Source organism: Vespula vulgaris, chromosome 20 (assembly GCF_905475345.1).
Source record: "Vespula vulgaris chromosome 20, iyVesVulg1.1, whole genome shotgun sequence".
NCBI classification, from domain to species: domain Eukaryota; kingdom Metazoa; phylum Arthropoda; class Insecta; order Hymenoptera; family Vespidae; genus Vespula; species Vespula vulgaris.
In genome coordinates this window covers 3729241-3753546 of record NC_066605.1, presented here as the reverse complement: position 1 = coordinate 3753546, position 24306 = coordinate 3729241, and the positions used below count along the sequence as shown (strand labels likewise).

Sequence of the window (24306 nt, the reverse complement as noted above, 5' to 3'; positions counted from 1 at the left end):
GAGCATGTGAGAGGACCGCGCGCGCACTATTCGATACTTTTCTCTTCGACAGTGTCCGATACTTTACTCGGTAAGGCGCACGATGGCAGTATGATGGAATGTATGACTAAACTGTACCTAACGTGTGAAAAAGATAAATGCTACCTCGAGTACGGCTACGCTTCTTGTCCCGTGCGTCGTACAATCATCGCGATGCTCCCAAGGGCGTCGTGCCTACGACAGAGCACCTATCTCAACGTCGACATCTAACGGCGGATCAACCTTTGTATATAGAAACTTATGATTCCAAGCGTAGAACGTGTACGTACGAAGGAACGTTTTGCTTTCAGCAAGTAAAAATTTGCTGACGTAAACTCTGATCGAGTGCATTGCAAAGACCGTAATATCTCGATAACGTTTGTTTTCGTCTTCATTCCTCACTTTCTCTTGATTACGACTGCACGTAGGGACGGTGTAAAAAGTTATACGGCTTCTATAATTTTCAATTTATTTGATTAAATTCACTAGTTGCTTTTACCGTTAAGTAAAGTTGAGTGTTTTACGGAATAATACAATTTTTTTTATTGAATGAATTATATTGCGTGTACAATACGGTGAAAGGAATCCTAAACATATCTAAGACATATCCTATTATTGTGAAAGCTCCTTCGTTTATTGGTGTGATGATACTGAAGGTAAATTTATATATCTCATATTTAAACGTTTTACCCGGTTTTTATTCATAAACTTTCTTCTAGATATATTCAACCAAATTCTAAATCCTAGGAAAGTAGGAATTTTCACTCATTGTGGCATATTTTAGTTAGGCACGAAATTATTTGTGATTGCGGACGATCCCGAATCGAATATCGAGGTAAGATGCATCATTTTCTTTATTCTAGCAATTTATAATAAATTCATGTTAGTTTTCATTCTTAAGACTTTATAAGAGACAGTCGAAATATTGCGTTATAGAAAAGTTCGAGAACTATGAATACGTAAATGCTGCTCTTGGGAGTAGTTCGCTCTCTGCTCCAGGTATACATCGTTTATTAATATATAATTATTTATGTTACAAATATAAATAAATTATAATTTTTTAAGTTATAATTTTTCAACGTAATATATACATACACTATTACCAGAAATGTTCTTTAAGAAAATAGTGATCTTCGCTGGAGCAAAAAATAAAACGTATGTATTAAATCGAATTAAACTCACAGTATTTGATTTGTGTTGAGAGAAATATTTGTCCCTTAGTACGTTCCCAATCACGAAAGCGCGTTAGGTTTCGCATCTGGAATATTCGTCAATACGATCGGCCGAGTCAAATTCACTTTGAAAACATTTTGCTGCTTTTGTAAAATTTATCATTATAGCAATGATCTTTCATTCTTGGCTTCTTTCATTAACCTCTTTTTAGATATGACCACAATGGGTGTCTTATGTGACCATATGATAAGTTTCAGGAACCGTGACCAGGACTTTTAACTTTTTCCTTTACAAGATTTTTTTCCTAAGAATCTCATTGATACGACTTATAAAACGACGAGAAATGGATGGAATTATATTAGCGTAATGGAATGAATGTTTTTTTAATATCTTCTAAAAGAATGAAATAGCGTGAAATGAATAACCTAACATGTACTTATGTGTATACGTTGTAAGTGGAGAAAGTACGGAAATGGCTAATTATATCATAAAATTTTGACGTATCAAGAAAATGGTTCTACGTCGTAGAAAAAATGTGAACTACAAGGCGAGTCAAAATGTCACGTAAAATTTAATTATTTGAAGAAGGAACATGAAGGAGAAATTAATTAAAACTGAATGAAAAAACTGACGAAAAAAATTCGTCGAACAATTGGACAAACTATCTCTAATTATAAAGGGAAGGAAAAATAATTATTTCATAACGAAAGTTGTTACCTTTCTGTTGTTACTAGAAGCGATCAGTCAAGTAATTACGAAATATATGAGAAATTAATGAATGGTATTACGGACGTGTTTATGGTACCTAGATAACATTACAACAAATGTAGCCTTAGGCAATACATTTTTTATATTGTTTTATTTCTTTGAACATAAAAATAATTTAGTATTTCATTTTTGAGACACACACGTACACACAATTTTTGTTCATAGAGATAATCCAAGAAGAGAAGCAACCAATGTTGAGATGTAAATTCAATCGGGAATTGAAAGAGGAAAGTGCAAAAGTAATTACCTTCATTCTGTTGCGGGACTTTTATTATTCATTTTTCATCTTTCATTAATTCATTAAAATATTAATTTTTTCGCAAAAGTTTAATTCGTTAAAATTTCTTAAATTTATTATTATTAATTACAGGTTATATACCTTTGTTTACGTTACAAGAAGAAAAGCCAACATTTCTCCTGGACTTTTTATTCGAATCATTGCATGAAGGGAGAAAATATTTGGAGCAAGATATTCGAGACGAAATCAATACGATCGCTATAGGTGTACGTCATATTTATCATTAAGTTGCAATGAACTTTCGTTTACTGAATAAAATTAGAGAGAAAAAGTGTCTGTTTTTTTTTTTTTTTTTTTCAGGGAAGCAATACTTCAGTTACTGCCATTAGCTTTGTACTTTTAATGCTTGCTACATTCCCTGATATTCAACTACGGACATATTACATGTACTTAATTATTTGTAATTATTCATATAACGAAAATTATTTTTATATTACCTTCCTCTTGTCTTTCTCACATCTTTGATTACAATGAACGAAATATATGAGGAACTCAATCAAATTTATGGCTCGTCCGATCTGAAACATGTACCAATAACGCATGACGATATTAAAGATATGAAACTTTTGGAAAGAGTGATCAAAGGAACATTACTTCTTTACTCCGTAGTTGCTATCATCGCTCGGAAAGTAACGCAAGATGTCGAGGGTATCTCCATACATAAAAGTAATAACTATTATATTCTTTTATCGTTAAAAGTATTATTATTAATCATATCAAGGGACAAGAAACTGGATTGTACAAAAAGGTACTTTTCAACTACAATCTCCATCGCAATGAAAAACATTGGGCCCAGCCGCTAGTACTCGATCCGGATGGGTTTCTTCCGGGGAGACATAGTTCCTCGAATTTCTTTCCATTTAGTTATGGTTGCAGAAATTGCATAGGTAATTACACACTCTAATAGATATTTGAAATTGTATTCCGTAAAGTTAAAGTACAAAATCCATTTACGATTTTGTTTTTGTAGGTCAAAAATTCGCTATTCTAGAAATGACAATAATAATTGCTATACTGATACGAAAATTTATAATTAAAATAGATAAGCCAATAGAAGTTGCAGAAATAGGAGTAGAATTGAATCTCTCGTTGAAACCGACCGAACCAATAAAACTAAAATTTAAAAAAGTCTATATATATATATATATATATGTACACGTATATATGTATATAAGTACATACATATATACATATATACACCCACGCGCGCGCACACATAAACACATGATATAAACGTAATTAAACTATATACTAAGGTAAGGTATTCAGTGAGTGATGTTATATCTAATAATCTCTAGCAAAAGCAAATCATTACCCGTGTAAAATGGAAATCGTCATATATATTATCCACTAGGTTCTTATTATTTCATGTAATTTGATGTAATGAACAAGTAATTTATAAGTTGAAGTCCTTGAAAATCATTCTTGTTGTTAATTTCGAAATTCTCATAAATTAATATTAGTATAGATGATTAAAAATTAAAAAATGCATCCTTATAAATTTTCTTCTCCGTACTCTTCTTTTAATTAATTCTTTCTCTACTTACGGCATATCCGGCATAACTATCCGAAACAGGGTAATAATTCTCTTTTAATGGGATTTGCAATATTTCCCAAGTTAACTGAACACTGGCCCGCAAAGCAATAAGAGTATTCAGTTCGTAATGAGATTTTCAGGCTTATATCGCTAAATACGACGAGATTTATCGAGAGCATTATATTGTATTGATGCTCTCGATAAAGGCTCTGTTCTTTAATGGAATAAGGTCTTCGATATTATATTATTTTTACTGAGATCGATCAAACAAGATCTATCTGTAAGAAAAATCCCGTCATATATGTATTCCTGAGTTTCTAAGATGCAATTAGAGAGACCGTTAACAGGATATCTAATGAATTAATCAATTCTTCCTTAAATGTGTGGAACGCCATTTACGAGTGTAATCGGCCAGTCGCCGATCGAAGATAGAAAAATATAAAAGTACCTTAAGCAAGAAAATTTTAGCAAAAAATGTTTACATAGGCCGTTCAAATATGATAACGAATCAAGATATGTTAACAAATAACGGCGATGTGGATGCGATGGGGTCACAAAGTTTCGATAGGGAAACACTTTTCGGACGCCTCCATCTTGCTAATATTCCTGTTCTCAGGAATCTTTCAACATTAACACATGCATGAGTATTTTCTCAGTCGTACAAACATATTCATCTATACATGCATACATACATACATGTATACATATATGTATATGTATATGTATATGTATATGTATATGTATATGTATATGTATATGTATATGTATATGTATATGTATATGTATATGTATATGTATATGTATATGTATGTCGATGAATGTATACATTTGACAAGTATATTACGAAGCTTTGAATTCGAGTTAATATTTATATTTTGGAAGAAAAGTACAATCAACGACGGTCAGTAGGCAAGACTGCTATCTTGTCGAGATCACGTAGCATAGTATACCTTTTATGTAAATGTACTACGACATGTTCATGTAGAACATTCGTTTTTAATAACTAGAAAAAATCAATTGGTAAGGTATACATATCATTAAGTGTAATCCGCTTAAAGAGGACGATAAGGAGGAGTTGCATTGCAATAAGCAATGGTTTGGTATGCGAGTATTCTTCGTAGGATATAGTGGAATGGGATAGAGAATCCTAAAACTGGAGAAAGAGATTTTAAAAATTACGAACTTAGCTCGAGATACAAGCGTCGAGCAGTACGAACCAAACACGAGCAGAAACGGATAGGAGGGTTACGTGGCAGAAAGTCATGCAAATGATCTGATCTTTTGATACGAATTATTTTATGATTTCATAATTTAGAACTAGAGAATTCCAAGTTATTTATTCTCTCATTTTCTGTCATTACAACAACAGCGAAACGAGTAAACAGCAGCGAAAGAGAAAGTTTCATGATACTTTAAGCAGTAGCGAGGAATTCCAGATGAACTTTTACCATACCGACACGTTACAGAAAATAGATATTGATCCAGAAGAAAACGATAGTAGTGATATACTAGTGGTAGTTTCTTCGTTACCTCGAGAAACCAACAAGAAAACAAAGAAACCTCATAGATAGGGATAGCGATGAAAATGGTGTAGAATGAATGCTTCAAATTTTATCATACTGTACATTTTATCACAATAAAGAATAAAATTTTGATCTGCTTGCAAAAAATATGATCTGCTCAATTTATCTGAATGTCTACAGATTCATATAAATGGAGTATAATTGTAATACATTACTCGATTCAATGTTACACTGTAGAGAATGACGCGAATTGTAGGTCCACGTTCGCGCGACGAAGTACTCGCCGAACAAGTTCCCATGAGATTTCCGAAGAAAGATCGACAAATAGCTAAGGTGCGATCGAGGACTACTCCCGAATTAGTCGAGAACCTATTTTCGTCGACAGACAAAATGACGTCGAGGAAAAAATTCGACCAATTGTGCTGCACGAGCGGTGCGTGAACGTTCCTTCAGAAGAGAAATCGGTTCGCCCATCCGTCTCTTAAGGCACCGAAGGCTTTAGTACGGACCTATGAGCTTGGTCGTGTACACCCACCTACTAGATGATCGAGAACGTTCGCAGCAGCAGTCGCCGTGCGAAGGCGCTCGACTCGCGTGAGAGCCGTAGCCGTAGTAGCCGCCCGAGGGGCGCGTGAACGTTCATTGGGAAGAAAAATCGATCCGGCGCGTACGTCTCCTGACACAACGAAGGCTTTGGTACAGGAGTACGAAATGGTCGTATATAGACAAGCTCGCTGATCGAGAAAGTTCGCAATCGTAGTCGCGGTGCGATGGCGCTCGAATCGCTTGATATCGCCGTAACGCTTTGCAGCCGCTCGAGCGTCGCCGGTGATAGAGATAGTGAGAGTGATATGATCGAGCAGTCGAACGGATCCGTAAGGCAACAGAGACTTTTAAAGATCACGCGATCCCATAATCCAGTCCAATCCGAATCGATATACATCGATATCGTACTCTAATCGTCAAGAGCCTTACATATATCATATATCCCTTATCTCGAGATAGCCGACGCAACTAATTACGTACGAGTAAGGCAACACGCGTGTCACGAAAATATTGATTACGCCACAATCTGAGTAATAGAAAATACATTGACATAATTTCGATTGCCGAAGCACTATTCAACGCTCGCCAACATCAACGGTGCCTGTCGTTGGCTGCAAAGCGGGCAGCAGAGTAATGCGAAGCTTGTTTGAACGAATTCGATAGAAAACCATTGCCGGTCCGCAGGACCGCTGCGCGAACGCCTTTGAGAAGAGAAATCGATCCGGAGCGTAAGTCTCTTGAGACAACGAAGGCTTTGATACAAACGTATGAACTTAGTCTTACATAGCCAAGCTCGCTGATCGAGAAAGTCCGACGTTGTGGTCGCGACGCGGTGGCACTCAAACAGCTTGATATCACCGTATCTGCAGTAGCCGCGCCAGCGTCGTCGGTGATAGAGATAGCGAGAGCGATCTAATCGAGCAGTCGTTCGGAACCGGACGATAACCGAGACTTTTAAAGATCACTGGCGATCCCACAGTTCAGAACAATCCGAATCGGTATACATCGATTTCGTACTGCAAGCGTCAAGAGCCTTACTTATATCATATATCCCTTATGTCGAGATAGCCGACGCAACTAATTACGTACGAGTAAGGCAAAACGCGTGTCACAGCTACACCGCTTACCAAACAATCTGAGTAACAGAAAATACATTGACATAATTTCGATTGCCGAAGCATTATTCAACGCTCGCCAACATCAACGGTGCCTGTCGTTGGCTGCAAAGCGGGCAGCAGAGTAATGCGAAGCTTGTTTGAACGAATTCGGTAGAAAACCACTGCCGGTCCGCAGGACCGCTGCGTGAACGCCTTTGAGAAGAGAAATCGATCCGGAGCGTACGTCTCTTGAGACAACGAAGGCTTTGATACAAACGTATGAACTTAGTCTTACATAGCCAAGCTCGCTGATCGAGACAGTTCGATGCTGTAGTCGCGACGCGAATCAATTGAGATTCCCATATCCGTAGCAGCCGCCCAAGCAGCGCCCGAAAGCTCCTTGAGAAGAGAAATCGATCCGAAGCGTACGTCTCTTGAGACAACGAAGGCTTTGATACAAACGTATGAACTTAGTCTTACATAGCCAAGCTCGCTGATCGAGAAAGTCCGACGTTGTGGTCGCGACGCGATGGCACTCAAACAGCTTGATATCACCGTATCTGCAGTAGCCGCGCCAGCGTCGTCGGTGATAGAGATAGCGAGAGCGATCTAATCGAGCAGTCGTTCGGAACCGGACGATAACCGAGACTTTTAAAGATCACTGGCGATCCCACAGTTCAGAACAATCCGAATCGGTATACATCGATTTCGTACTGCAAGCGTCAAGAGCCTTACTTATATCATATATCCCTTATGTCGAGATAGCCGACGCAACTAATTACGTACGAGTAAGGCAAAACGCGTGTCACAGCTACACCGCTTACCAAACAATCTGAGTAACAGAAAATACATTGACATAATTTCGATTGCCGAAGCATTATTCAACGCTCGCCAACATCAACGGTGCCTGTCGTTGGCTGCAAAGCGGGCAGCAGAGTAATGCGAAGCTTGTTTGAACGAATTCGGTAGAAAACCACTGCCGGTCCGCAGGACCGCTGCGTGAACGCCTTTGAGAAGAGAAATCGATCCGGAGCGTACGTCTCTTGAGACAACGAAGGCTTTGTTACAAACGTATGAACTTGGTCTTATATAGCCAAGCTCGCCGATCGAGATCGTTCGCGGCGGTAGTCGCCGTGTGCAGGCGCACGACTCGAGTGCCCCCCATCGCTGTAGGTGTCGACATTCGCTCGGTTATGGACTTGTCTTGGGAGCTAAAGATGGTACGATATACATCTGACGGTTAGGAAGGGATCCTCCGTGCGAATTGACAATCATCGCTGGCGAGAGACGCTTGGCCGGTGCGAGAAACGCAAGGAATTGCGCTCTCCAAATTGCGCCTTCGCGACCGGATTTGAAAAAAGAAAGAAAAGAAATGAGAAAAGATGAAACAAAAGACAATGATTCCCGTACAAGTATGCGGGTGATATCGAGAATTTTAGTCGATGCTTTGCCAGTGACAAAGGAAAGGAACAATAAGCGCTATACAAGAAGAAGAAAGCAACACTTTTGTAATCCGTCGTTTTTTATTTTGCTAAAAATCTACTGCGATTGTGTCGTAACTCATCTAACGTACATGCTCGTTTCGCACTTCTACGTTAGATTTACACTATTGAAACGTATAACCTTACATAGCTTGGGACCGACAATTTTAATCGAGCGACTCGAACGTATTAAATTTACGCCGTATTACGCGCGCATCAATCAGCGCGGAAACTTTAATATTCTATTATCTTCGATTCCGTTCTGTTCTTCTTACATTTCCTCTTGGCTGTTACCGCGCAACGCTGCAGATCTCCTCTGATGCGACGCCCATCGGACATTTGCTGGCGAAATGACCAAACCGGTTAAACTTAAAATACTTCGTGCCCTTGATGGTAGAGCCGCCGAGTTAAGGGGCTGCTGGGGTGCCGCCGTTGGAACAACTCCCGGTTTGTATCGATCCTGGAACAGGCGAATCCAGAAAAGTTGCTTCTTCTTCCTCCTACATTTCCTCGTTCATGCACTCGTATTTCGCCAACCTTCGTTTATGTTCTTGAATCGATGTAATGCCATAGAGCAACAATTGCTTGTTTAGTTCACCGGCTTATCATCTGTCCCCTCGATGATGTATTTTATAAGCGAGCTTTTACTCTTTTCATTCCATCCGCCATTACACGCATTCTATAAACGTATTTTCACGTTGTTCGTTGTTCGCCTAGTTAGTTTAGTTTTCGTCAGTTTCTTACGTTGCTCCAACTATCTCGTAACGTTCCAAAGGTCTAAGTCCGATGCAAATTCCGTTTCAAGGAATATTATTCTTAAACTGCCCCCATGCTCTACTCACCCTTCAAATCGAACAAATATTCGTGCCGATCCCCTTAGTTAGTAACCTCTCACAATTAATTACCTCCTGAAAATCTGTCCGACTATGAAGAGTCAGCATTACAACGAATCCATCCTAGGGAGCAGTCGTGAACGTTATCGTCGTTGCTTTATCGGTCGAATTGATTCTTCTACATCTCTGATAGAGGAAACTTCCACCGACAGACTCATCGTTCTGCCGTGGACTTGCTCATCGGTGTCCGCGCCACTGTCCTCACTTTCGTCTTCTTTATCTCTTCTCATCGTTAAGGCAGCTTCTACGCGTTCCACCTACTCCTGATATCTTTCCTTCGTTCATATAGTCGTCTTCAGTTATAGTCCCGCCTCTTCGAGTTGGCCTTTAAGTTCCGGAATCGTCGTCTACTGCAGTCCCTCCGCTCGTCAGGTTATTTTCGACAATAGTGCGAGAAAGCTCTTCCTGACGACTCGCGGTATTTGTAATAAAATCTCGTTTCTTTTTCATTCAAATCCGGTCGTCGTCGAAATATTTCACGGATGTACTGACTCGGTGACCCATCAGTTGCAGCTCCAGTAGAATGGACAAACAACGACCACTACGGTTCATTGTCGTCGAATGTTCGCGAATTATTGTCATGTCCATCGAAAACATATTTTCGAATATAACGCAACGGAAATGGACTCGCCATGACAATACTGCGCGCGTATATCTACACGCGACCGAGAAGAAGATCTCATTACTTCGTAAGGTAATCATTACTTAGGTACAATAACGTCGTCTGAATTGCCGCCAGCAACACCTCAGGAAACAAATGATCGGAACGAATGTTGGATCTGAGCGAGGGGAAGCGCACGGAGCATCTACTAAATTGCTCCATCCACACCCGTATTTATACGCAGCTCTTAAAATCATAGATACGACAGAAATATTTGTATACGCTATATTTTTTTCTATTATTTCCGTTTTGTTTCACGTGGTATTTCCACTTTTCGCACGATGATGATGCCAACGATGATGAACCATTTGCAGGAACAGTCAGGCATTTGGAGCTTTCCAAGAGGATGCATCGTCGATCGTTTCTCGCTATGCCTGCCATGATTGAAATTAGACAGTTATATCGACGTTTGTGTTAAGGGACATCCAATGTCGCGCCATTATTTCACCGTTCGATTAGGACTCCCGACGCGAGAGTCAGAGGCGGCGATGGTAGTTATATGTATCATCGCTATCATCACCGCAGATATATATATATATATATATATATATATATATATATACATATACATATCAGACGTTCGGCTAAGCTTCACATTATTCTCTTCGGTGCTTTTCAGCGGACGAAGAAAATCCTTCGATCGAGCATGTGAGAGGACCGCGCGCGCACTATTCGATACTTTTCTCTTCGACAGTGTCCGATACTTTACTCGGTAAGGCGCACGATGGCAGTATGATGGAATGTATGACTAAACTGTACCTAACGTGTGAAAAAGATAAATGCTACCTCGAGTACGGCTACGCTTCTTGTCCCGTGCGTCGTACAATCATCGCGATGCTCCCAAGGGCGTCGTGCCTACGACAGAGCACCTATCTCAACGTCGACATCTAACGGCGGATCAACCTTTGTATATAGAAACTTATGATTCCAAGCGTAGAACGTGTACGTACGAAGGAACGTTTTGCTTTCAGCAAGTAAAAATTTGCTGACGTAAACTCTGATCGAGTGCATTGCAAAGACCGTAATATCTCGATAACGTTTGTTTTCGTCTTCATTCCTCACTTTCTCTTGATTACGACTGCACGTAGGGACGGTGTAAAAAGTTATACGGCTTCTATAATTTTCAATTTATTTGATTAAATTCACTAGTTGCTTTTACCGTTAAGTAAAGTTGAGTGTTTTACGGAATAATACAATTTTTTTTATTGAATGAATTATATTGCGTGTACAATACGGTGAAAGGAATCCTAAACATATCTAAGACATATCCTATTATTGTGAAAGCTCCTTCGTTTATTGGTGTGATGATACTGAAGGTAAATTTATATATCTCATATTTAAACGTTTTACCCGGTTTTTATTCATAAACTTTCTTCTAGATATATTCAACCAAATTCTAAATCCTAGGAAAGTAGGAATTTTCACTCATTGTGGCATATTTTAGTTAGGCACGAAATTATTTGTGATTGCGGACGATCCCGAATCGAATATCGAGGTAAGATGCATCATTTTCTTTATTCTAGCAATTTATAATAAATTCATGTTAGTTTTCATTCTTAAGACTTTATAAGAGACAGTCGAAATATTGCGTTATAGAAAAGTTCGAGAACTATGAATACGTAAATGCTGCTCTTGGGAGTAGTTCGCTCTCTGCTCCAGGTATACATCGTTTATTAATATATAATTATTTATGTTACAAATATAAATAAATTATAATTTTTTAAGTTATAATTTTTCAACGTAATATATACATACACTATTACCAGAAATGTTCTTTAAGAAAATAGTGATCTTCGCTGGAGCAAAAAATAAAACGTATGTATTAAATCGAATTAAACTCACAGTATTTGATTTGTGTTGAGAGAAATATTTGTCCCTTAGTACGTTCCCAATCACGAAAGCGCGTTAGGTTTCGCATCTGGAATATTCGTCAATACGATCGGCCGAGTCAAATTCACTTTGAAAACATTTTGCTGCTTTTGTAAAATTTATCATTATAGCAATGATCTTTCATTCTTGGCTTCTTTCATTAACCTCTTTTTAGATATGACCACAATGGGTGTCTTATGTGACCATATGATAAGTTTCAGGAACCGTGACCAGGACTTTTAACTTTTTCCTTTACAAGATTTTTTTCCTAAGAATCTCATTGATACGACTTATAAAACGACGAGAAATGGATGGAATTATATTAGCGTAATGGAATGAATGTTTTTTTAATATCTTCTAAAAGAATGAAATAGCGTGAAATGAATAACCTAACATGTACTTATGTGTATACGTTGTAAGTGGAGAAAGTACGGAAATGGCTAATTATATCATAAAATTTTGACGTATCAAGAAAATGGTTCTACGTCGTAGAAAAAATGTGAACTACAAGGCGAGTCAAAATGTCACGTAAAATTTAATTATTTGAAGAAGGAACATGAAGGAGAAATTAATTAAAACTGAATGAAAAAACTGACGAAAAAAATTCGTCGAACAATTGGACAAACTATCTCTAATTATAAAGGGAAGGAAAAATAATTATTTCATAACGAAAGTTGTTACCTTTCTGTTGTTACTAGAAGCGATCAGTCAAGTAATTACGAAATATATGAGAAATTAATGAATGGTATTACGGACGTGTTTATGGTACCTAGATAACATTACAACAAATGTAGCCTTAGGCAATACATTTTTTATATTGTTTTATTTCTTTGAACATAAAAATAATTTAGTATTTCATTTTTGAGACACACACGTACACACAATTTTTGTTCATAGAGATAATCCAAGAAGAGAAGCAACCAATGTTGAGATGTAAATTCAATCGGGAATTGAAAGAGGAAAGTGCAAAAGTAATTACCTTCATTCTGTTGCGGGACTTTTATTATTCATTTTTCATCTTTCATTAATTCATTAAAATATTAATTTTTTCGCAAAAGTTTAATTCGTTAAAATTTCTTAAATTTATTATTATTAATTACAGGTTATATACCTTTGTTTACGTTACAAGAAGAAAAGCCAACATTTCTCCTGGACTTTTTATTCGAATCATTGCATGAAGGGAGAAAATATTTGGAGCAAGATATTCGAGACGAAATCAATACGATCGCTATAGGTGTACGTCATATTTATCATTAAGTTGCAATGAACTTTCGTTTACTGAATAAAATTAGAGAGAAAAAGTGTCTGTTTTTTTTTTTTTTTTTTTCAGGGAAGCAATACTTCAGTTACTGCCATTAGCTTTGTACTTTTAATGCTTGCTACATTCCCTGATATTCAACTACGGACATATTACATGTACTTAATTATTTGTAATTATTCATATAACGAAAATTATTTTTATATTACCTTCCTCTTGTCTTTCTCACATCTTTGATTACAATGAACGAAATATATGAGGAACTCAATCAAATTTATGGCTCGTCCGATCTGAAACATGTACCAATAACGCATGACGATATTAAAGATATGAAACTTTTGGAAAGAGTGATCAAAGGAACATTACTTCTTTACTCCGTAGTTGCTATCATCGCTCGGAAAGTAACGCAAGATGTCGAGGGTATCTCCATACATAAAAGTAATAACTATTATATTCTTTTATCGTTAAAAGTATTATTATTAATCATATCAAGGGACAAGAAACTGGATTGTACAAAAAGGTACTTTTCAACTACAATCTCCATCGCAATGAAAAACATTGGGCCCAGCCGCTAGTACTCGATCCGGATGGGTTTCTTCCGGGGAGACATAGTTCCTCGAATTTCTTTCCATTTAGTTATGGTTGCAGAAATTGCATAGGTAATTACACACTCTAATAGATATTTGAAATTGTATTCCGTAAAGTTAAAGTACAAAATCCATTTACGATTTTGTTTTTGTAGGTCAAAAATTCGCTATTCTAGAAATGACAATAATAATTGCTATACTGATACGAAAATTTATAATTAAAATAGATAAGCCAATAGAAGTTGCAGAAATAGGAGTAGAATTGAATCTCTCGTTGAAACCGACCGAAGCAATAAATCTAAAATTTTAGAGAAGGTTATAATCCAAATATATAATATGTAATTAAACGTAATTAAACGTAATAAAATTATATAGATAAGGAATTCTGTGAGCGACATTATATAATCTCTAGCAAAAAGAAATTATTACCCCGTACAAAATAAAAATTGGCATTAGTATCTGACCATTCAATATAATTTAATATAATGAAGTAGTTAATAAAAGCCTTGAAAATCATTCTCATTGTTAATTTCGAAATTTTCATAAATTAATATTTATATAGATTATTAAAAATTCAAATATGCATCTTTATAAATTTTCTTCCCTGTACTTTACTTTTAATTAACTCTATCTCTACTTACAGCATATCGTGTAGCAGAATACTAATCCTCTTTTAATGGGATTTGCAATATTTGACCAGGTAAATAAACACTGACTGAAAGAGCAAGACGAATTTTCAATTCGTAATGATGTTTTCAGGTATATAATACTAAATACGATGAGATTTAAATACGATAGAGCATTTAGTTCATAATAATAATTTTAGCCTTATATTACAAAATATGACGTAATTGGCAATATCTTAATATTATAATATCTCGATGAAATCTCTCTTCTTTAATGGGTTACGGTCCATGATATTATTTCATTTGTATCGAGTTCGATCTAACGGATCTATCTTTAAAAAAATCGTCATATATTTATTCCGGAATTTCTGAGAAGAAATTAGAGAGATCGTTAACAGGATACCTGATGAATTAATCTATTCTTCCTTAAATGTGTGCAACTCCATACAAGGGTATTCGCCAAATCGAACATAAAAAAAAATATAATACATATATATATATATATATATATATATATAACAATAAATGTATATATTTGATCAATATATTACGAAGATTTTAATTCAAGTTAATATTTATATTTTGGAAAAGAAGTACAATCCACTACTATCGGTAGGCAAGACTGCTGTTTTATCGATTTCACGTAATGCCGATATATTTTTTATGTAAATTTACAGTGACATGTTCGTGTAAAACATTCGTATTTATTAATTAGAAAAAATAAATTAATAACGTGCACGTGTTATTAATGCAAAGTAACATTAGTAGTTATTTATTGAAACCTTCTCTACTTTGAATTGCATCGAATAAGTTTTATGCATACATCCATACACACTCATATAGTGTTACAAATAAATTTAAAATTTATTTTGAGATGTTTAAATTGTAAAATGAATCAAAAATATGAGATATTCCAATTTCATATATTTAATTTTACATTAATTTCAGAAAATATACATGCAATTGTTGGATAACTATTATTTCAGAATATAAATTTACTTAAAAATAACTTTGCTAGATACCATGAAATTTTATTAACTTTTCAGTCTACTTTAGTATCATCTTATTTAATTTCATATTATTTGTCAATGCATTACTTTAGTGCTTCAGTCGATTATATAATATATTACGATGACACAAAATACTTTTTTTTCAAAAATATTTATTACAATTGTAATTATTCATTGTTTACTGGTTTTTTATTCCAAACAAGCGCAAATACTTTGTCATTTATGTGCGTCAACGGAATTTTTTATCGTGGCTCTGTTTATTCGTTAGAAAACTTTTCCGAATCCTTTTCTATTCAAAATTTATGATTAATGTAATTAACTACATTTTCATTTCTTACACGCTCTCAATTTAACCTGGATCATATTTTCAGATTCATTGTCAAATTATCATGATAATAAAAAAATTATTATTGCCTGCACTTCCGTTTTCGCATATCATATATTAAAATTCTATGATGTAGTCTACACACACTTACGTCATTATTATATTCGACAAATAAATTCCAGTAACCCAATAACAATGTTTGCAATATTTAAATAGTACTAATTGCTACCCTGGAAATAATATGAAAATGTTCTCATGAGATATGCAAATTGGAAAAGACGTTATCAATGGTACAGCTAGTTTCTAGATATGAATGATTCGGTATATAAAAATGTTAAATCTGCTATTGCGAGAGAGAGAAAAGGAAGTAGAGAAAGAGACAACGACAGAGAGAAAGATAAAGAAAGAGAGGGAGAGACAAAGAGAGAAATAGACACTGGGAAAGAAGATCAAGAAGGGTGTGACTGATGTAAAATATGGGGCAAAAGAGAATAGAGGAACATATACATAAACTTGTAAATTTTATGGTAATTAATTTCGCCATGGACGATTCTCGAGAATTATCGTATGTTATTGCATCATACTTATCACCTGTAGAAATTTAACGATTATATAATAACGAATGCCTGCATTCCTTCCCTGTCATTTTTTTAGTGATCTCAATATTCACGTCTGGAGTTTTTTTACGAAATATAAGTATAGACGAAGATTCATTTAATTCGAACGTTCTCTACTTTGGTAGAAGGCGCCGCTCATTAACTTCCCACTCAATTCTATTCGTCGACAGATTCGTTGCCATTACTCTGCCAGTATTGGCAATCGCGCGAGTATGCATGTGTCTATTATCAACAACTAAGTTCAATATAATTACTGGTAAACTAATACTCGTATAATACCTTGAATGTTATAATACTTTTCACGAAATGAACAAATTTTTTAAATACTACTTTAAAGTGCGATACCGCTCGTAACATCGACCCTAATCTAACCGAACAATTAGAAAATGTACAAACAAAAGATGTTCTACTTCTTATCATTTTCGATGCATATGCTCTATATTGTTTTTTGGAAATTTTTCGATGTGTCTGATGGAATCTGCTCGTATGCTCAGAAGTATTCGATATTTCAGTTAAATCTATATCCCCGTCAATTTCGAAATCAGCTAATGGTGAATCCATAATCCACCAAACTGTCACTCAATGTAAGAATATTTTATATATCATTTTCTTTCCATTCATATAAGTGGAAGCTTCAAACGTATTAAAAATTGTACAATTGATAAAAAACCATCATTCGTTTGGTCCACTTTTTTGTTTTTCTTAAAATTTAATTCATAACAAATAAATAAATACTGATTTGCACGATCCAACTTATATACTTATGCATCTTGTATATAATTTATGTTACTCAATTATCTTTTCAAGTTTTTTAAGGATTGATCGTTTATTTATACTCTTGATTACCATTTCTTGTGTCAAATGTATCGTCGATATCATATTTATATTTCGTTAGCCATTACTAAATATTTAGTCAGTAATAGAATACAGTTCCTTGTATTGAAATGCAGTATGAATCACTTGAAAGAGTTATGGTTTTGAGATTCTTGAATCGTTCCAAATAAAATCGTATTCATAATTTGCTTGCATATGAATTTTATCCATTTTGACACTGTTGTAATCTTATAAATATCTGGATCATCTTGGTAAATGTGGTACCAAATATTTTTTTACAGCTAAAAACTAATAAAATGATAATATTTGCCAATTTCATCCCTTGGCCAATATATAGTTGTAAATTACAAATATATAAGAGCTTCACTGACTGCTTCTACATGTAGGACGTACTTTATAATTGTTGCGTTAATTTTTCCAATAATAGTTGACAAGATTCATATTCTTCGTTAAGCCTTTTTTTTAAATAATTTACAATAAAGTACAATTTTCACAGATTTGTTTGAATCTGTATATAGGACATCATTGTTAGAAAAATGCCTTTGCATTATATGTATAATTTGATTTCTTTTTTATTAGTTTGGAAAAAAGTGACGATTCAAACATTAGATCAATATTCGTAAAATCAATCTTTTCTTACTTCTCCTATTAAAAGAAATAAAATATAAACATTTTTTCTTTTCTCGTAATCTAATCTCCCATTTCTTCATCTTTGAGATATTTATATCTGCAGATTTATCTATTACTCGTTATTAATATCTATTCGATATTATAACCATATGTCCAAAATCTCATTTTCAATAAATAATTGTGTCCATTACATTTTCTTCAAAACTTGATAGAAATTTTCCATTAGAGTTGTCTTCTAAAGGTTCTAAAATAATTGATTTTTCTTTTATTGACCATACCTCGCTAGCTATTTCAGTGTCATTAGCATTACTACTTAAATCACAAAATAGTAGTAACAACGTTCGGTCGTTTTCGAATGTTCATAGAATCATTCACAACTACTTCTATTGCCATTATCTTTCTCTAAATAACTGTTAGAGTGTGACAACTAATCTAAACAAAATTCTTCAATTCTACCACCTTGCTCGATGGAGCAACATAAAATGTTATATGATGAAAATTTTTTTGTTAAATGATATAAAAGGGTCATAATACATTGATGAATAAGTGAACATAAAAATGTGAATGCTCTATTGAATATAAGAAAAATAAAAGATCAATCGCTAAGTCTGATAGGAAAACATCGACAAGCACAAAGTAATTGATAAAGTAATTGAAAAGTAACAAATAAGGTAACTTGTAATCACCTAGATGCTGATTAATCGATTATTGGTCGATAATATTTAACATAAATAAATGATAGCTTATTTATATTTGTAACATGAATAATTATATATTAATAAATGATGAAGAATGTATATACTTTACTTGAAGCAGAGAACAAACTACTGCTAACAATAACATTTACGTATTTTTTGTCGTCAAAGTTTTCTATAATATTTCGACTATCTAATAATATCTTAAGAAGAAAAGATCAAGAAAACTAATTAAAAATGACGTAAATTAAAAAAAAAATGTTAGAACAAAGCTTATTTTGAATGATTTAACATTGTCTGTAATCACAAATAATTTCGTGCCTAATTACATTTGCCAAAATGATTGAAAATTCCTATCAGAATTTAGAATTTGGTTGAATATACCTACAAGAAAGTTTATGAATAAAAACCGAGTAATAAATAATATAAGATATTTTAATTTACTTTCAGTATCATCAATAAAAAACGAGTTTTTATACTATAATATTATAAATAATCTGTTTTAGACTTGAGATTCTTTTCACCGTATTATACATGTATAATTCATTTAAAAAGGATTGTATTATTTTATAAAACAATCAACTAGTATAACAGTAAAAGAAACATTGCTAGTGAATTTAATCGATTGAAAATTATAGAAGCCGTATAACTTCTTTTCTCTAATAATTTCATGATTGTGTACTTTTGATGATTCACGATCACAACGCAGTGCGACTTACACTTTCCTTACGTGCGGTCGTAATGAACAGAAAGTGAGGAATGAAGATGAAAACAAGTGTTGTCAAAATATTACAGTTTTTGTTCACTCGGTCAGAGTTTCCGTCAGCACATTTTCACTTGTTGAATACAAAACGTTCCTTCATATGATATACGTTCTACGATTGGTTCTTCCTTGGAATCATAAGTTTTTGTATATAAAGGTTGAGGGTTCCGCCATTAGATGCCGCAACATTGAGATAAACACGACGTCTTGGGAGTTATCGCGATGGTTGTATGGCGATCGGGATAAGACGCGTATCCATACTTAAAATACAATATTTTTTTCACACGTCACGTACAGTTTAGTCATACATTCCATCGTACTGCCATCGTGTGCCTTATCGAGTAAAATATTGGAAAAATTGTCGAAGAGAAAAGTATCGATTAGTGCACGCGCTGTTCTCTCATATGCACGATTCGAACGGTTTTCTTCGCCTGCTGAAAAACGGTGAGGCAAATAAAGAAATATCATGGTCGTCTCTGACTCATTTCTTCGAGAGATGTTATTAAACGGTGAAAAAATGTCACGATATCTTACATCGATCAACTCTAACGTTTGCGATATAAAACATCAACATAACTCTTTATTCGAACCGGCAGAGAATTACGAGAAACAACTGACAATATATCCTCTACCAACTCCTCCTCATTACTTTAGGAGAATATCAACTCTGCTTATGGAGAATGCCTCATCACGGGTACCATGATGCATATCGCAAAATATTATATAAATTGTTCGTACGACGAATCTTTGTGCACGTAAAATTCGTATCAACACGTGACTGATTTTGTCAAATGGTTCGTGAAATAGTTACACGAACTGGGATCTCGGGTCAAGGCCATTCTCTCCGAACAAGTTCTTATGAGAGATGAAGGAGGAACAAATAGCTTACGTACGATTGACCATTTGTCACATTTTCGGGAAACTTTTCCTCAATGATGTCGACCACAAAATTCGATAAATTTTGCTGTATCAATTTCCAATATTCTGCTCGGTGATGCGAACGATGACCACGGATGTTCGATTTAGCCTGCACCACCGCTGCGTAAACGCTTTCTCAGAAATAAGAAATACTCTGATCATTCATTTCTTAAGGCACCGGATGCAGTGGTATGGAAGTAATAATTTCGTTGTGTATATCCATTTCTTCATTGTGCAAATTCACTGGCAGGGACAGTCGTCATGCAGATGCACCGCTGAAATGATTTCTGTCATCGTAGTAACCGTCCGATTGTCACCTGGCTATAGACTTTGCGGCGGTGGTAGAAATAATTCGATGGATATCGTCAAGCAGTCGTACTGAACCGTAAGACAACCGATTTTTACAAACATGAGTGACCATGCTTCAATCCTGCACAATCACAGTCCATTTACATCTTTTGTACTCTAATCATCAATACACGAGTAACTATTGATTACATACGATTAAAGAAATATGCATAACACAATAACTGTATCTGAGTACTTCAAAATTCATTGTTAACATTTCGATTCACGAAGTATTCTTTACCGTCTATCATCCTCACGAATCCCATAGAATCCTTCAAAAAAATCGCGTTCTTGCAATAATTTGCAGGAACAAGGTGAACGATATTTTGTGGTACATTAGATATTACTTTATACATTTGTAATGCTATAATGAATAGTTATATTTTGATACATTTTATATACACGTTATATATGTACATACAAATATATGATGTACCTTTTTTGCCATATATAATTAATTGTTGTTCCCATCTTCTCAGGATCTTATAGACCTTTCTTGCCTAACCGAATAAGAATTTGCTAATGCAAGTTGTGATCGTGTGAACAAAATCTGCACTACATATTCATTAAATATTCTTACTTTTTCTCTTCTATCATTATTCTCTCTTAACATAGGAGGATAGTTGGAGTCGTTGCGCTGTGCTAACAGAGTATCTGTAAATCTTAACAAATATTATTATAATTATAAGACTACCTTATTTTGATTAAATTATTTCTATACTTTTCAAATAATTCAATTCATCATGAAATTCGTTGCAATATTAATTGCCATTACAACAATACTAATTAGATTATTTTGTGGAAGAGTCACAAATTTTTTTAATAAATTATACGTATATAATACGATCAAAGAATTTTCAGGGCCAAAAGAATATCCAATTATCGGAAATGCTCATTTGTTTATTGCCACTACCAAAGGTAGATTTCTAACTAATGTCTTATATAGTTAAACGTTTTATCAGATTTCGATTTATAACCTTTTTTCTAGACATATTTACCCAATTTCTAAAGATAATTAAAATTATCAATCATTATGGCATGTATCGTTAGGCATGAAGTTATTTGTATAGTAGGCAATCCTGAATATATCAAGATAAGATCTATCAGCATTATTTTAATAATTCTTAAGAAGAATTCTTATTTCTGTTTTGTTCTTAAGACTTTATTGAATAGTCCTAATATTACCGATAAGAGCGAGAAGTATAAAGACCTGAAACCTGTTATGGGCAATGCTCCATGTGAAGTATATATATTGTTCATTATTTATTAATATATAATTATATTTGTAATATATATTTTTTTAATATTAAATTTTATAAAATTCAAAAACATTCTTTCTTTTTTATAGACACATGTAAATAACGTATCATATGAGTAAGTATATGAATAGGTATATCTTCACTTTTTTTTCACTTATGATATGCATATATGTATAGATGAACAAAATAAGTAAAATATGTAAATTAAAATACTCAAAAATTACTAAATAGTCTTTTTTGAAAAATATGTAAATGGCATATGGGTATATTAATCACTCTATCACTTTAATTGAAAAATTGGTAACTTTATTTAGAGAAGAATTAGACGTTCGACATTATATCTTTCGTTGTAGATTGGACATAATATATGGCAGAGTTCCGAAATATTTAAACGTTTATAGAAGTTATATACATTTGTATTAACTCATTATAATTTTATTACATGATTCATTGAAGGATAACGTACTTGATACTTAACTAAATTCTCTGATCAGTAAGAAATACAAACTAGCTGAATTTATTGATTGATAATACTTTTTTCTTTGTTTCAATCGTTTTATTGTTTATTTATAATTCGTGTTTGGTTTTTTTCTTCAGTTTAATCGATATATATATATATATATATATATATATATATATATATATACATACAAAAGCTTAAATCATGGTTATATCCAGATCTAATTTTTTATAACACTACTATGGGAAAGAAATTTCGGATGAATCTATAATATCTGGATAACGTTACAAACAATATATCTACAGGCCAAACATTTTTTAAATAGTTTTACTTCTTTTAATATTAAAATATTTTAATATTTTATTTTCATGTGTGTGTGTGTATGCGTATGGAAGGAATATATTATCTTTTTTTTCATGAAAATAATCAAAGAAAAAAACGAATTCATTCGAGAACAGACAGTGGAAAATTCAGGTAAAAATAATTATACTAAATATAGCAGAATATTATTCTTCATCATTCATTAATTCATTACAATTTTAATATTTTTACTAAAATTTAATACATTAAACTTTCTTAAATTTATTATTATTAATAATAGATCATATATCCTTATTCATGTTTCAAGAACAAAAGCCAAGCTTTTTCCTGAACATTTTATTCGAATCATCGTATAAAAGAGGAAAATATTCGGGGAAACATATTCGGGATGAAATCAATACTACCATTATAGGTTAAAGTCACATTTGTTATTAAATTGCAATAAACTTCTGTTTATTAAATAAAATTGTTAAATAAATTTTTCCATTTCTTTTCAGGGAAGGGATACTTCAGGTACTACCATTAGCTTTGTACTTTTAATGCTTGCTACATTCCTGATATTCAACTACGGACATATTACATGTACTTAATTATTTGTAATTATTCATATAACGAAAATTATTTTTATATTACCTTCTTGTTGTCTTTGATTACAATGAACGAAGTATATGAGGAACTGAATCAAATTTACGGCTCGTGCGATTGGAAATATGTGCCAATAATGCATGACGATATTAAAGATATGAAATTTTTGGAACGAGTGATCAAAGAAATATTACTTTTTTATTCCGTAATTGCTATCATCGCTCGGAAAGTAACGCAAGATGTCGAGGGTATGTCTATATACAAAATAATAATTATTATATTTTTTATCGTTAATAGTATTACTATATTATTTACTAGTAATACTTATTTATTAATTATATCAAGTAATAAAAAATTCGACTATACCGAAAAGAAGTTCAGCGGATCTTTTCAACTATAATCTCCATTGCAATGAAAAATATTGGATCCTGCTGCTAGTACTCGATCCAGATAGGTTTCTTCCGGAGAGGTGTAGTTTTTCGAATTTTTTTTCATTTAGTTATGGTCGCAGAAATTACATAGGTAATTACACACTCTAATTCATTTTTTAAATTTTATTCCATAAAGTTAAAGAACATTTTATTTTTTTCGATCAAAAATTCGCTATGCTTTAGATGACAATAATAATTGCTACATTGATATGGATATTTACAATTAAAATTGATAAGCCAACAGAAATTGCAGAAATAGGAGTAAAATTGAGCCTTTCGTTGAAAGCGAAGGATAAATTAAATAAAACTAAAATAAATAAAATAAACCAATAAAACTAAAATTTGAAGAAAGATTGTAATTTAAATATATATATATATATATATATATATATATATATATATATATGTAATTTAAAAAAAAAATATATATATATATATATATATATATATATATATATATATATACACACACATAACATATACGTAATTAAACTATATACATGAGTGATATTATGTAATCTATAGAAAAAACAAATTATTACTTGTACAAAATAAAAACCGGCATAAAAATTATCTATTAGAATCTGCTGATTTCGTATAATTTGATATAATGATTAAAGTATTTGAAAATCATTCTTATTATTGATTTCGAAATTTTTATAAATTAATAGTTGTATAAATTATTAAAACTTCAAAAGTGTATCCTGATAAATTTTCTTTTCTGTACTCTCTTTTTAATTGACTCTTACTCTATATATGGCATATCGTGGAGCAG

General features: G+C 33.4%; 1 protein-coding gene and 1 long non-coding RNA gene across 42 annotated transcripts in view; both read left to right on the top strand.

The window, feature by feature from the left end:
• The window catches only part of LOC127071133 (uncharacterized), an 18986-nt gene extending 4468 nt beyond the window's left edge, over positions 1 to 14518 (top strand). For 3 of the 41 annotated variants that reach the window (XR_007784870.1, XR_007784861.1, XR_007784863.1), the window contains exons 2-10: positions 9842 to 10486; positions 10615 to 11311; positions 11375 to 11490; positions 11592 to 11810; positions 12080 to 12835; positions 12967 to 13100; positions 13195 to 13781; positions 13865 to 14024; positions 14353 to 14518. This is a non-coding gene — a long non-coding RNA (uncharacterized LOC127071133). Of the gene's footprint in view, positions 1 to 8; positions 675 to 737; positions 854 to 954; positions 1018 to 1083; positions 1174 to 1442; positions 2199 to 2329; positions 2464 to 2557; positions 3145 to 3227; positions 3363 to 7415; positions 10487 to 10614; positions 11312 to 11374; positions 11491 to 11591; positions 11811 to 12079; positions 12836 to 12966; positions 13101 to 13194; positions 13782 to 13864; positions 14025 to 14352 lie in introns of those variants that run through there. The other 38 variants (XR_007784871.1, XR_007784865.1, XR_007784862.1 and 35 more) reach the window with 36 other exon arrangements.
• An 8143-nt stretch (positions 14519 to 22661) lies between these two features.
• Positions 22662 to 23856, top strand: LOC127071132 (probable cytochrome P450 4p2). Its single transcript, XM_051010072.1, has 5 exons — positions 22662 to 22668; positions 23013 to 23028; positions 23181 to 23348; positions 23446 to 23622; positions 23715 to 23856. Exons 3-5 carry the CDS (start codon positions 23237 to 23239, stop codon positions 23756 to 23758), a joined length of 333 nt encoding a protein of 110 aa, XP_050866029.1. The 5' UTR covers positions 22662 to 22668; positions 23013 to 23028; positions 23181 to 23236; the 3' UTR covers positions 23759 to 23856.
• The last annotated feature ends 450 nt before the right edge of the window (positions 23857 to 24306 follow it).

Coding starts and splice junctions, on each gene's coding strand:
- LOC127071132 (XM_051010072.1), top strand. CDS start 23,237: ATGCATGACGATATTAAAGATATGAAATTTTTGGAACGAGTGATCAAA. Junction 23,349..23,445: donor AGTAACGCAAGATGTCGAGG/GTATGTCTATAT, acceptor AATTATATCAAG/TAATAAAAAATTCGACTATA. Junction 23,623..23,714: donor TGGTCGCAGAAATTACATAG/GTAATTACACAC, acceptor GCTATGCTTTAG/ATGACAATAATAATTGCTAC.